The sequence below is a fragment of the Diaphorina citri genome, unplaced genomic scaffold (assembly GCF_000475195.1).
Source record: "Diaphorina citri unplaced genomic scaffold, Diaci psyllid genome assembly version 1.1 scaffold713, whole genome shotgun sequence".
NCBI lineage: Eukaryota > Metazoa > Arthropoda > Insecta > Hemiptera > Psyllidae > Diaphorina > Diaphorina citri.
Window position 1 is genome coordinate 35,236 of NW_007378146.1, and position 14,142 is coordinate 49,377.

Below are 14,142 nucleotides of genomic sequence, written 5' to 3' on the forward strand. Positions count from 1 at the left end.
GTCATTGCTCCGCCTAGAGTGCGCGCCTCAAGTTCTACCGCCTTCAAACACAGACGTCAACTATAACCTTCCCAATCGAGCGAAAATAGTTGACTTGGGTGTTTCTCGAAATTTCGTAAAACATAAATTTAATGGAAACACCGGGGTCTCTGGATATTCTTATACGAGAATTTTTTTTTTTTTTTTTTTTTTTTTTTTTTTTGAATGCGCGTCCCGGGCAAAATTCTATACTGTTTCGCACACAATTAAGACCCATACAGTACGGCTGCTGGGTCTGTTTATATTTAAAGAGAGGAATTAAAACCGTGCAAGTCGTTAATGTTACATAATCCTGAAATGGCGCAAGTTTTACTTTCTTTCCGAGCAGTCAAGTAACGTTTCTAACCTTAATGGAGGCGTAGAAGTAACAGTCTTATTTCTCCGAACTCGATAGTTTCATCAATAACACGTCGACCATAAGCCACCGACATCGTTTTTTTTTTCCCTTATAATTGTTGAATTATTACTGAAATTCTTTCTTTCTTCTGGTCGCGAACTGACACTGCAAAATACATTGGTAAAGGCGCCTAATCTGAAAAAACGCATTCCTGTGAAACTTGCTCTCATGCTTCCTGCATGACCGTACATACTATGGCACATTAAATGGTAAGCATTGTCTGGGCTACGCGGAGGATACCTTGTGCTAAGTGTATTCCCTTATATCATCCTTATCACCGCGTATTAGAGGACTCGTTTGCCCCTACATCTACGACCTCAGATTGATGCTTTTTAGTTTACAATGATCCCCCAGCTATCCTCTCACCGACTATTGCGTCAGTTTTGGGACCAGACGGGGATCACGTCTTCATTTTTATCAGGTCCTACGTCTTGGTTTGCCTTCATCCCTATATACTTTCTGCAAATGCAGTGTCCAAGAAGTAAATCTCACCACCACCGAGACAACTGCGGCGGTTGACTACCACAGCGAGGGGCAAATATCAATACCCAATTTAATTCAGTTAATAAAAGGTCATCGTACATAAACATGCTTACCAAAGATTCAAACATAACTACACACATGTAGAAGAACGATTAATTTCACCTATTTTTTATTGCTATTTTTATTATTTAGGTTTTATTTTTTTTTAATTATTATATTATTACTTTCTATTACTAAAATATAAGGCGAAGCTAACTGAGGTTAATATGAAGTATTGAATAGTCGGGATCATAATTTTCCAAATATCGGTAAAATAGTATGCAATATTCCTTTTGGGTCCTCTGATATCCCAAAAAAGTGTTTTTTAGCATGGTCTGTACTGTACTGTACAGCTACGTACGACTTAAACGTACACGACGAACGTTGAGCGAGCTATAACGTACGTACGATCGTAACTATACGACTACAGGCGTTTATAATGGAGATAAAATAGAGCTTGTGAACCAACTAATATCTCAAGAACGGTTTGTCTGCGTCAAGAAATGATATATTGGGTATGCTAATCCGGTATGTCCCAAGGATCTGCGACGTAACAATTTGGTAAAAAATCCTATAATCCTAACATTCATCGCTTGGTCACCCGCATTACTGGTTTCATAGAGTCGGGAGGCTTTTCCAGACTGTTATATTTGCCGTTTCTGGGATCATTACACCAAGGTAGATCAACACATTTCTGTATACTGGCATCTTGTCGATTTTTCTGTGGCAAATGTTGGTAAAACGGTTGCTGTGAACAAAATTTCCCTAAGTGAGACGGTTGTAGAGTGAAAGCGCGATGAAAATTTGTCACTTAGTGCCGATCCCCTGGTATTTGTTCCGAAGGGATCAGCATACGCAGCAGTAACCAATTCTGGTTAAACATACTCGGAATTTATCAACTCAATTTGGGTTACCTGATTATTTAACCTTAATTAGGTCCGAATATCTGGATTCTATAACTTAATCCCTTATTTCGTATAAATACTTAATGAATCATTCGAAAACATTTTTGGTCATTCGGTGGTATTGTGATATTATTCTAATTCCAGGTTGTGATTTTTTCACCGAGGTGCTTCGAATCGAATTGTGCTCACCTTGTAGGTACCGTCATTTGGTCTACTTACGTTTTAGCATTTGCGTGTTTCGAGATACTTTCCCGTGCGAAAATTTTTTCCCTTTTGTTTGTGAACCGTTACCAAATAAGCAAGTGAATAGTTAATCCCATGTGATTTTTCACGGGAAATCGAATGGTGCTACTTTTAGTACTCTCTGACTTACAGTTGAGAAGTTGCGGGTTCGATACTCCCCTGTGTCAACAAATTTCCCTTTAATTTGTGAACCGTTACCAAATAAGCAAGTGAATAGTTGATCCCATGTGATTTTTCACGGGGAATCGAATGATGCTATTTTTAGCACTCTCTGACTTACAGTTGAGAAGTTGCGGGTTCGATACTCCCCTGTGTCAACAAATTTCCCTTTTATTTGTGAACCGCATGGGCCTATCTGCCTCACCCTGTGCATCAAAAGGTTAATGTATTAGGTGGTAATAGAAAGTAAAAAGTAAGCTTCACTTTTAAAATATAACTCTTTTTATCTTTCTCTTTCTTCTTCATCTTCTTCTTGTTCTCTTTCCATCCTATTTTCTTGTCTTCTTTTCTGCTCCTTCACAGACTTCAAATTTCACCAAACCCCACCAGCCCAGCTCGGCCGATCCGAAGCCCGCTCGGCCCCCCACCGACTGTGATACCACCCACGGCGCCCATTCCAAACCAGAAAAACCACCCAAACCTTCCGACCTTTCCATTCCTCCTAGTCATAGCCGAAGTCTGAGCGACGGAAACACAATCGACCTGACCGATGGTTCCCCCTCGGGCGGAAGAGCGAGCGGCTTCCCGCCTGGAAATTTCCTGTCCGCATCCAGGGAAATGGTCGCCGGGTTTGGCGGGGATAAGACTCCCTCGCCCGCCACACCTCATTCCCCGTCCCTATTGACGAGAGCATGCTTGCCCGCCCCGCCTCTGCCTCCCGTCAGCGCGTCGGAGAGGCATGGCTCGAGTAGCTCGTGTAGCGAGAGCACGGACTTGTGACGGCGTGGCCTGCCACCCCTGGCGGGGCTGAGAAAGAAGCGCGTTGTGTGAGGTCCGTTTTCTATGAGAAGATCAGGCAACTTGGGAATAGTGGACTTCCCTATAACAATATCAAATTCTCTTTGTCATAGACTCTTTGAACCTTTCTTGTGTTCTTCTTTTCTTTAGTCCTGAGAGATAAAGTGAAGATCAGGAAGTTTGTGATTTGTGAGATTTTAGGGAGAATAGAATATACCTTGTTTATCCTGCTCGAATGAGACTGAAAGCAGTCTAAACAAGGTCTCGAATGAGACTAAAAGCAGTCTAAACAAGGTCTCGATTGAGACTAAAAGCAGTCTAAACAAGGTTTCGAATGAGACTAAAAGCCGTCTAAACAAGGTCTTAACAAGGCAAACGCGCTACCCTCCAAGCTGACAAGGCTGGTTTTGTGAGGTTTGTTTCCTATGAGGAGATTAGTTAAGAGAATTTTTGTTTTTTTTTTTTTTTTTTTTTTTTTGTGTGGTTTTGTGAGGTTTGTTTCCTATGAGGAGATTAGCTAAAATAATTTTTGTTTTTTTGTGGGAAGTTAGGTAGGATAAAAAAAGTTTGGTTGGTATCAAATGCTGGGAATTGACTATCAGGTCATTTTCCTCAAAGTTAGGATAAAGAAAAGTATTGTTTTTTGATCAGTTTTAGTTGGAAATTCCAGGTATTGTTTAATGTTTATTCGGTATTACAAACTGTGCTTAAAGCATTTTTCTCCTAAAGGGGAAGTATTGTCTCTTTTCGCTCATGTGTGGAGTTAATGGGATAGACATGCTACAACGCAGACGGGATAGACATGCTACAACGCAGGCAAAGATCTTTTTGATGTAGCCTCTATACGTGCTATAGGAGGAAAACACCTATTTTTCCCTAAAGGGCCGTTCCCCACTTGTCGCGAGTTTCATCCGATTTTTTTCCCCCAATGTCCTGTAGACAGTGTAGTTTAAATGAGTGTTTCCTTAAACTACACGATTTTTTTTTTTTTTTTATTTTTTGTTTCAATGAGAGTGTTCCCACTCCCACTACACACGACACGATTTTTTTCCGAACGACAAGTGGGAACAGGCCTTAAACGTACAATATGTCCTGGTGCTGTTGGTACCCATTACACAGGATGTTCTGGGTTCGATTCCCGGCAGTGGGTTAATAAAAAGTCCCGTGTATTAGCCTTTCTCATTTGTTTAGCATTTATACGATAATTCGTAGAGTAAGTAACACTTACACGTACATTTATAATTAGATTTGTGTCAGATATTATTTTATCTTTTTTTTTGTATTGAAAATTTATTTATTTTGTAATGAGAGAAAAAAATAGTTATCCAAGTAATAAATATGAGTATTAAAGTTTTGACAACTCTTTGTTTGATTTATTATCATTTATTATTTTAGGTTTGATCCGTTTGATAGAAGTAGAAGGAACTGTAACACCAGAAGTTTATCGTTCAAAATCAAGGAGAGAAGGATGGGAAAAAGCTAACTGTTCCAAGAACAAATCTAGGGCCATATTTAGGGGGTAGAGGGGGCCAGCTTCATTTTCCTCCTCTACTGTAGGCCAGATTCTAAAAAATTAAAAAACACTTTTCTGGAATTCGTTTTAGGGGACCTTAAAAAGGATAGGTACCTATTTCCTCCCATTTCCCGATTTTTAATATTTGTACCGATTGCAAATACTTTCTCATTAATCTCATTACAGTATACCTGCGCTATAGGAAAGATGCATCATTGCATCCCTGACGGAGGACCACGTTGACTCGATGTTGAGGGGCATGGCCGCATGGGCCTATCTGCCTCACCCTGTGCATCAAAAGGTTAATGTATTAGGTGGTAATAGAAAGTAAAAAGTAAGCTTCACTTTTAAAACTACAATATCCACTCCCCTTGACCTCCTCGAAAAACCGTTTTTGCGCAATGGGTCTTGCGCAGTTGCGCGTGCGAACTGCGAATCGGAAAAATTGAAAAATAAACAAAAAAGTCAAAAGGGAAAAGCGAAAAGCTGATGATGAAAGATGAAATAAAAAAAAAATTGAAAATCAGAAAAGCAAAAGCAAAAGCACGTTATTTTCCGGTAAGTAGCAGTAGTAAGTAGTGTTTGAGTTTTTTGTCTGAGACATCAAAGTGTTTGATAAAGTTAAATAAATTTGTTGATTAAATAACCTTGATGCTGATTAATAACCTTTCTTATCAAACCTCGTGTAATAGCGATCTAGCGATTCGTTTCGTGAGTGTTGGCGGTTATTTGAATCAGTTTCAGTTATCAACTTAAGTTACTTAAGAAAACGACCACGTTGACCTCCTCGAAAAACCGTTTTTGCGCAATGGGTCTTGCGCAGTTGCGCGTGCGAACTGCGAATCGGAAAAATAAACAAAAAAGTCAAAAGGGAAAAGCGGAAAAGCTGATGATGAAAGATGAAATAAAAAAAAAATTGAAAATCAGAAAAGCACGTTATTTTCCGGTAAGTAGCATTAGTAAGTAGTGTTTGAGTTTTTTGTCTGAGACATCAAAGTGTTTGATTAAATAAATTTGTTGATTAAATAACCTTGATGCTGATTAATAACCTTTCTTATTATTCAGCTGATAAGAAATAATCATTATCAAACCTCGTGTAGTAGCGATCTAGCGATTCGTTTCGTGAGTGTTGGCGGTTATTTGAATCAGTTTCAGTTATCAACTTAAGTTACTTAAGAAAACGACCACAGGACCAACTCAGAAGATCAGTGACTAGCCAAGTCTGCGTTCAGGTTCAACAAATAGGTAAGATCTTTGTCAAATTTGTTTAACAAACTATTTTAAGTTACCTAGTGTAGAGTACCTTTATTGCCTGAGAGTAACAGCATGAACATGAAAAGCTTTTTTTTTAAAAGGTTTGACAGGGAACTGTAACTGCAATGGTCTTATTGTCCCGAAAGCAAAAAGAGAAGGACGACAGGATAGAAGAAAGGCAGCTGTTCCGAGAAGAAACATTCAGTATGAAATCTACCCTGGGTGGGAATTGAACCCTTGGCCTAGCACTTAACAGCATGAACATGAAAAGCTTTTTTTTTAAAAAAAAAGGTTTGACAGGGAACTGTAACTGCAATGGTCTTATTGTCCCGAAAGGAAAAAGAGAAGGACAACAGGATAGAAGAAAGGCAGCTGTTCCGAGAAGAAACATTCAGTATGAAATCTACCCTGGGTGGGAATTGAACCCTTGGCCTAGCACTTACAACTTACAAGGCAGACACACTACCTACCATCCAAGCAAACAAGGCTGGCCGTTTCAAGTTACTTGTTGTGTGTACTACCTTTATTGCCTGTGTAAAAGCTAACAGCATGAACATGGAAAGTTAAAGATCATGATATATTAAAGGTCAACAAAGCCAGCCTAATAGTTAGCTTAGTTGGTAGAGCATCTGCCTTGTAAGCGTTAGGCTGCGGGTTTGATTCTTGCCCAGGGAGGATTTTATCCTGATGGGATAATGTTCGTTCTTGGAACAGCTGACTTTCTCCTATCCTGTCTTCCTTCTCTCTTCAATTTCGGGACGATAAGACCACAGCAGTTACAGTTCCCTCTGTCAAACCTCTTAAAAAAAAAAAGGTCAACAAAGAAGAGGAAACATTTAATAGCACAAATAAGATCTGAAGCATGTGAAATAAATAACAAAAGAGGCAAGATCAGGCTGTATTGCATAGGAAATTCTCTAAACATATTCATTAATAAATCACAAAAGAAAAGGAGGGAAACAAATACCTACCTACATAAATAGAGGGGTCATTTTTTATATTAAGGCATATTAAATTTCCTGACTGAGTGTACATACAATTTCCAAGTTAGTGTTTCCCCCCATGATAATTTAAACATCTTGATTATCAACTATCTTTATGTATTCTATGTACTGAGCTATGTATTCTGTGTTTACTTCTAACCCTCGTAGAAACTCAAGTAATTGAATTATGTTACTTAATAGGTATACAGGGTGTTCCTCATCACAACTAGCCCTAACTAGCTAACCAGCCAAGATAGCAGGCATGTTTCCAAAGGGTTCAATATGCTGGAAGCACAAGTCTTCACGATGTGATGGTTGAATAAGAGACAATCGTGGCTAGAGAAGTAGAGACCACCACCCTGGTGTACAATAAAAATGAGGTTTCTTTTACCATCACCAAGTGGCTAAGAGCCTGTTCCCACTTTTCGTTCGGAAAAAAAATCGTGTCGTGTTTAGTGGGGACACTTATTTAAATTGCACTGCCTATAGGACATTTGGAAAAAAATCGGATGAAACTCACAAGTGGAAACGGGCTGTAAACAAAACTGTAACATTGATTGAGAATACTTATCACTCATTTGATGAAGGTATTTTACTGACATTTTAAGCAATTTATTATAGTGCTGTAGTGAAGGTTTTCAAGTTTTTTCTAAACTTTTGTGCTGAATAGTGGCCGAACCGTACATTTATCGACCTTGGGCCCGAGGATACTTTTGATGTACATTTTATAAAGAACCTCTCTGCCGAGTTTGAGTGACTTTTGGCGAAAACTAAAGTCCTAGGAAAAGTGAACGTTTTCAAGTTTTTTTCTAAACTTTTGTGCTGAATAGCGACCGAACCGTACATTTATCGACCTTGGGCCCGAGGAGACTTTTGATGTACATTTTATAAAGAACCTCTCTGCCAAGTTTGAGTGACTTTTGGCGAAAACTAAAGTCCTAGGAAAAGTGAACGTTTTCAAGTTTTTTTCTAAACTTTTGTGCTGAATAGCGACCGAACCGTATATTTATCGACCTTGGGCCCGAGGACACTTTTGATCTACATTTTATAAAGAACCTCTCTGCCAAGTTTGAGCGACTTTTAATCCGCCCGGGCGGGAATCAAACCCGTGATCTAGCGCTTAAAAGGCAGACACGCTACCAACCAAGCTAACTAGGCTGACTAAAAATAAAATAAAAGGGAAAATAAATGTTGGAAATCACCAAATGAACTGAGATTTATTTGTTACCGACCTAGTTATGTGCGTGCTCAGTTCCACGAAAATCAGCTCATACATATGTTCTAATCACACAATACTTACATGTAAGTTAGTCTGTCGAAATTTTATCAAATTTCATGCTGGCAGCGGTAGGAATTGGGATGTTTAGCTACTTCGTGAGGTGAACTACCTACATATGTGAGAATGTGAGATATCTTCCATAGATAGACTAAGTAGACTGACTTGTTTAAGTTATTATAAATAAAATAATAGATTGTACCAGTCTGAATTTCCCTTGCTAAAAAAATAGCAAAGGTTGAGTGTGAAGGGCATCCACTCGTAAATTTTGTACCTAGCAAAAAAAAAAGTCAGCCCAAAGCAATCACCCTAGTTAGGGCTGATTGAGAGGCTGACGAAAAACGCCGACCCCATCTATACACGGGAAAAGGCAAAGAAAAAGAAGAAATTATGTACCTAGTTGTTCGAGGAAGGTGGAGCCTCGCATTTTCTCTCGTGGGCTCTTCATCATATTCATCATAAATATCAAAAGTTATGTATTTGTATATCATTGAGTGTGTTTGCCCATGAAGAAAATCTATGTCAGTATTTCACATTCATTTTGTCGTGCACGTGGAGTTAGAATTACATATAACATTGTGTTTCTAAATTTATTGCCATCTTTCCCATCTTGTTCTCTTCTTTTTTTTTTCTCGTTGCTTTTTATCTTTCCATCTTGATCTCATTCTCACATTTCTTCTTCTTTTTCCCTTTCTTCTTCTTTTTCCCTCCCATCTTTTACTTAATTATTTTTCTACCTAAGTCTCTTCCCTTTGTTTTTCTTCTTATAACTCTTTTTATCTTTCTCTTTCTTCTTCATCTTCTTCTTGTTCTCTTTCCATCCTATTTTCTTGTCTTCTTTTCTGCTCGTTTTATTCTTTATATTTATCCACTACTAACTGACGGTCCATTCTTAACTTTGTGACGATCACTAGACGTATTTGATAATGATAGTCAGATTTTGATAAATAGGGTTGCAAGGGTGACGGCTAGTTGAGTTCAAGCCAGGCTGATGTAGGTATACCAACTTTTTCTTGCCGGTATCCGGTACATCATTCACCCTGTACAGATACGCAGTTCTCCAGAGTACGAAACAGTCATATGGAATTTATGTTCAGTGGAATTCACGTGCCATGTGTAATGTGTACACACGTAATACCAAGAGAGCTCAATGCTCAATGTTCCATGTTTATACTTAAATTAAAAATGAATGTTTTATTTTATTTTGTTGTTGTTTTATTTTATTTTATTTTATTTACAGATTCCAAAGTACCCCGATAGAGTGCCGGGTTTGGGGTTTGCGAGTACTCAATGCTCCATGTTTATAATAAATCATGATTGTTTTATTTACAGATTCCAAAGTACCCCGAGAGAGAGCCGGGTTTGCGTCCTATAGCTATCAATGTTCCTGAGTTCAGTTCGACTCGGAGCTCAGTAACTCTCAGATTACTCAGTACTCAGCTTACTCAGCTACTCAGTATGTTTTCGGACGCGTTGCGAGATGATTGTGAGTTCCGTTGTGAAGCGTTGACCGGGCTTGTTTACATTTCATGCTAAAATCATCTGATACTTCTGTTTACAATTTGGAAATCCGCGGAGGATGCTACAGGCTTTGATTTGATCGGTAAGTAAAGGAATTTCAATTGTGTTAAGGTAGAAAGACGTGACGTGACGTGATAGCAGTGTGGCTGTCTTGAACGAAATAACGAAATTATGGGAAAACACTTAACAAGGTAGAAACACACTACCATCACGTCACGTGATAGTAGTGTGGCTCTCCTGGCCTAGCACTTACAACTTACAAGGCAGACACACTACCTACCATCCAAGCAAACAAGGCTGGCCGTTTCAAGTTGCTTGTTGTGTGTACTACCTTTATTGCCTGTGTAAAAGCTAACAGCATGAACATGGAAAGTTAAAGATCATGATATATTAAAGGTCAACAAAGCCAGCCTAATAGTTAGCTTAGTTGGTAGAGCATCTGCCTTGTAAGTGTTAGGCTGCGGGTTTGATTCTCGCCCAGGGAGGATTTTATCCTGATGGGATAATGTTCGTTCTTGGAACAGCTGACTTTCTCCTATCCTGTCTTCCTTCTCTCTTCAATTCGTTAGGCTGCGGGTTTGATTCTTGCCCAGGGAGGATTTTATCCTGATGGGATAATGTTCGTTCTTGGAACAGCTGACTTTCTCCTATCCTGTCTTCCTTCTCTCTTCAATTTCGGGACGATAAGACCACAGCAGTTACAGTTCCCTCTGTCAAACCTCTTAAAAAAAAAAAGGTCAACAAAGAAGAGGAAACATTTAATAGCACAAATAAGATCTGAAGCATGTGAAATAAATAACAAAAGAGGCAAGATCAGGCTGTATTGCATAGGAAATTCTCTAAACATATTCATTAATAAACTCCTGAACGAAATTACCTACAAAAGGAAAACTTTGAACTACAGCTTTCTGACTCCCCATGAGCTCACGTGACGTGGTGGTAGTGTGTTTCTACCCTTAAGCATACTTGACGGTGCGAACGACATGCATAAAACGTACCTAGTTAGGGTGCTTCTTCTTGTTCTTCGCCTTTTCCCGTGTGTACAGACGGGGTCGGCGTTTTTCTTCAGCCTCTCAATCAGCCCTAACTAGGGTGATTGGTTTGGGCTGACCTTTGGCTACCTAGTTAGTTAGAGTGCTTAATATAAAATTAGAAAATAAAAAGCATACTTCAACGCTCGTCACAAATGTCGTTCCCCACACACGGTCACACACCAACATAGGTAAATTTACACGCAGGTGATTAAATGGGAGTGAGCAGTGAGCATACTATATGACTTGAAAGACAGGTGTGAATGCATACTCGCATTTACTTGATCTCCGGTAAGAATAATGTTGACTTTACGTGACCTGTAGGACCTGTAGGTACTAGAGTGGGAGTCGGGCTTTGGTCTGTCTGGCTAGGGGACGTTAACCTTAGAGTAGACTAGCGGCCAGAAGATCCTCACACCAACATAGGTAAATTTACACGCAGGCGATTAAATGGGAGTGAGCAGTGAGCATACTATGACTTGAAAGACAGGTGTGAATGCATACTCGCGTTTACTTGATCTCCGGTAAGAATAATGTTGACTTTACGTGACCTTTAGGTACTAGAGTGGGAGTCGGGCTTTGGTCTGTCTGGCTAGGGGACGTTAACCTTAGAGTAGACTAGCGGCCAGAAGATCCTTTGTATGATTTCAAAAAATAGATAAATAAATAGACTAGCATCTGGCTGCGGGACTATAAACAGGTGTAGAACAACTAGCCCTAACTGGCTAACCAGCCCAGATAGCTGGCATGTTTCCAAAGGGTTCAATAACCTACCTCGGTGGTGTAGTGGTCAAGGCGCTCGCCTGGTAAACAGGAGGGCGTGGGTTCAATCCCAGCCGAGGTATGGAATACCTACCTCGGTGGTGTAGTGGTCAAGGCGCTCGCCTGGTAAACAGGAGGGCGTGGGTTCAATCCCAGCCGAGGTATGGAATACCTACCTCGGTGGTGTAGTGGTCAAGGCGCTACCTACCTCGGTGGTGTAGTGGTCAAGGCGCTACCTACCTCGGTGGTGTAGTGGTCAAGGCGCTACCTACCTCGGTGGTGTAGTGGTCAAGGCGCTACCTACCTCGGTGGTGTAGTGGTCAAGGCGCTACCTACCTCGGTGGTGTAGTGGTCAAGGCGCTACCTACCTCGGTGGTGTAGTGGTCAAGGCGCTACCTACCTCGGTGGTGTAGTGGTCAAGGCGCTACCTACCTCGGTGGTGTAGTGGTCAAGGCGCTACCTACCTCGGTGGTGTAGTGGTCAAGGCGCTACCTACCTCGGTGGTGTAGTGGTCAAGGCGCTCGCCTGGTAAACAGGAGGGCGTGGGTTCAATCCCAGCCGAGGTATGGAATACCTACCTCGGTGGTGTAGTGGTCAAGGCGCTACCTACCTCGGTGGTGTAGTGGTCAAGGCGCTACCTACCTCGGTGGTGTAGTGGTCAAGGCGCTACCTACCTCGGTAAGCCCTGGGAAAAGTGAACGTTTTCAATTTTTTTCTAAACTTTTGTGCTGAATAGTGGCCGAACCGTACATTTATCGACCTTGGGCCCGAGGAGACTTTTGTTGTACATTTTATAAAGAACCTCTCTGCCGAGTTTGGGCGACTTTTAATCCGCCCAGGCGGGAATCAAACCCGTGATCTAGCGCTTAAAAGGCAGACACGCTACCAACCAAGCTAACTAGGCTGGCTAAAAATAAAATAAAAGGGAAAATAAATGTTGGGAATCACCAAATGGACTGAGATTTATTTGTTACCGACCTAGTTATGTGCGTGCTCAGTTCCACGAAAATCAGCTCATATGTTCTAATCACACAATACATGTAAGTTAGTCTGTCGAAATTTTATCAAATTTCATGCTGCCAGCGGTAGGAATTGGGATGTTTAGCTACTTCGTGAGGTGAACGAATGAGTGTTACCTTGGACTTGATGAATATCGGATCACCTGTCGATATTATTATGTATGTAGAATTGTAGATTGTAATTTTCGTTCGTATTCAGGGTGGTTTGTATAGATTATATTATATACCGGGTGTCCCGTGAATATGCTGGATTGCACACCGCTCAGACTTGTTTAGGGTGTCGTGTGTCTAAATACATAATAATATCTTGGGCGAAGTTAACGCCGGGGCGTTCTATACCACCTAACGCTTGGAGCACTGTTGTTTATTATTATGTGGTCAAATTATCAAATAAATGAGGATAAAATTTCATGCTTGGGCTAGGATTGAACCCTAGCCCAAGCATGGAAGATTCCGGTCAGAGATTCCGAAAGAAGATTTTTTTTCCAAGTGGTATAAAGTTTAATTGAAATGTTTCAACAATGAATTTTCGGCCCATCCTGTAGTACAGAAATTTAGCAATACGCTTCGCGAGATTGCGAGTTTAATAACTTATCGTTTTTTGCATCACTACACATACACATCACCTGAGCCTCAGAGTAGATTTTTTACTTTCCTTATCCTGTATGAAGGAAAGAGATGTACTTAGGTGAAATTTTCGATGATAAATTTTTAGTGCCAAAACACGTTTTTTATGTATGACTACCTACTATCGCAGAAGGTACTTATGTATGTAATATCAGCCTTGCTTCATAACTTCTCCAATATGGGGGAGAGAAAATATGACACGTTAACACATTAATTGTGAGTGTGTAGGTACATATGTGTACACGAGATGTGTAGATATCTAGTTGATTATGTAGGTAGATGATATGAAGAGTCGATACAAAAAATGATCCTTTTTTTCCAAGAACGGCTAAGGTCTTATCGTCCCGAAATCGAAGAGAGAAGGAAGACAGGATAGGAGAAAGCCAGCCTTTCCGAGAACGAACATTATCCCATCAGGATGAAATCCGCCCCGGGCGGGAATCGGACCTGCGGCGGCGCGGCCTAGCGCGCAGACGCGCTACCAACCAAGGTAACTAGACTGGCGGGGCTGGGAAAAGCCAGAAATGTAAAACGGAATCAAAATCAAATAATGGCCCATGGGTAGGTACTTCGATAGAGGCCAGTTACAAGAAAGAATTCCAATTTTTGGTATTGTCATTCGGACCAAGTATTCCAAAGGTCTGTTTTTCATTCCGACGTGGGTGCGATGCGAACCCGACGCGTGTTTTTCATTCCACTTCCCCTACTTTAGCGTCAACGATTTGGGTATTGTCATTCGGACCAAGTATTCCAATTTTCAATTCAAGTACTTAGTACATACCTACACACATAATTATTATTTTATCCTTATTACCTCTTAAAATTTTCTGTACCTATCTGAAAAAGATAAGAAAAAATCCCTCCAGCTTTTAGCTCAGAAGAAACACAGCAAAGAAAAAATTAAACGTAAACATATAGATTTCGTTCATCTTTCTTATTACCTCTTGCCTACTGAAAATTTTCTGTACCTATCTGAAACAGATAAGAAAAAATCCCTCCAGCTTTTAGCTCAGAAGAAACACAGCAAAGAAAAAATTAAACGTAAACATATAGATTTCGTTCATCTTAGATTGAGAACTACCAATTGAAACAA

General features: G+C 40.3%; 1 protein-coding gene across 1 annotated transcript; it reads left to right on the top strand.

Annotated features, from left to right (window-relative positions):
* Window positions 1-1,946: 1,946 nt before the first annotated feature.
* LOC113468355 lies at window positions 1,947-3,497 on the top strand. The gene is made up of 3 exons (XM_026825188.1): window positions 1,947-1,970; window positions 2,629-3,121; window positions 3,239-3,497. The coding sequence occupies exons 1-2, from the start codon at window positions 1,947-1,949 to the stop codon at window positions 3,043-3,045; spliced, it is 441 nt and encodes a 146-aa protein (XP_026680989.1). The 3' UTR covers window positions 3,046-3,121; window positions 3,239-3,497.
* Window positions 3,498-14,142: the final 10,645 nt, after the last annotated feature.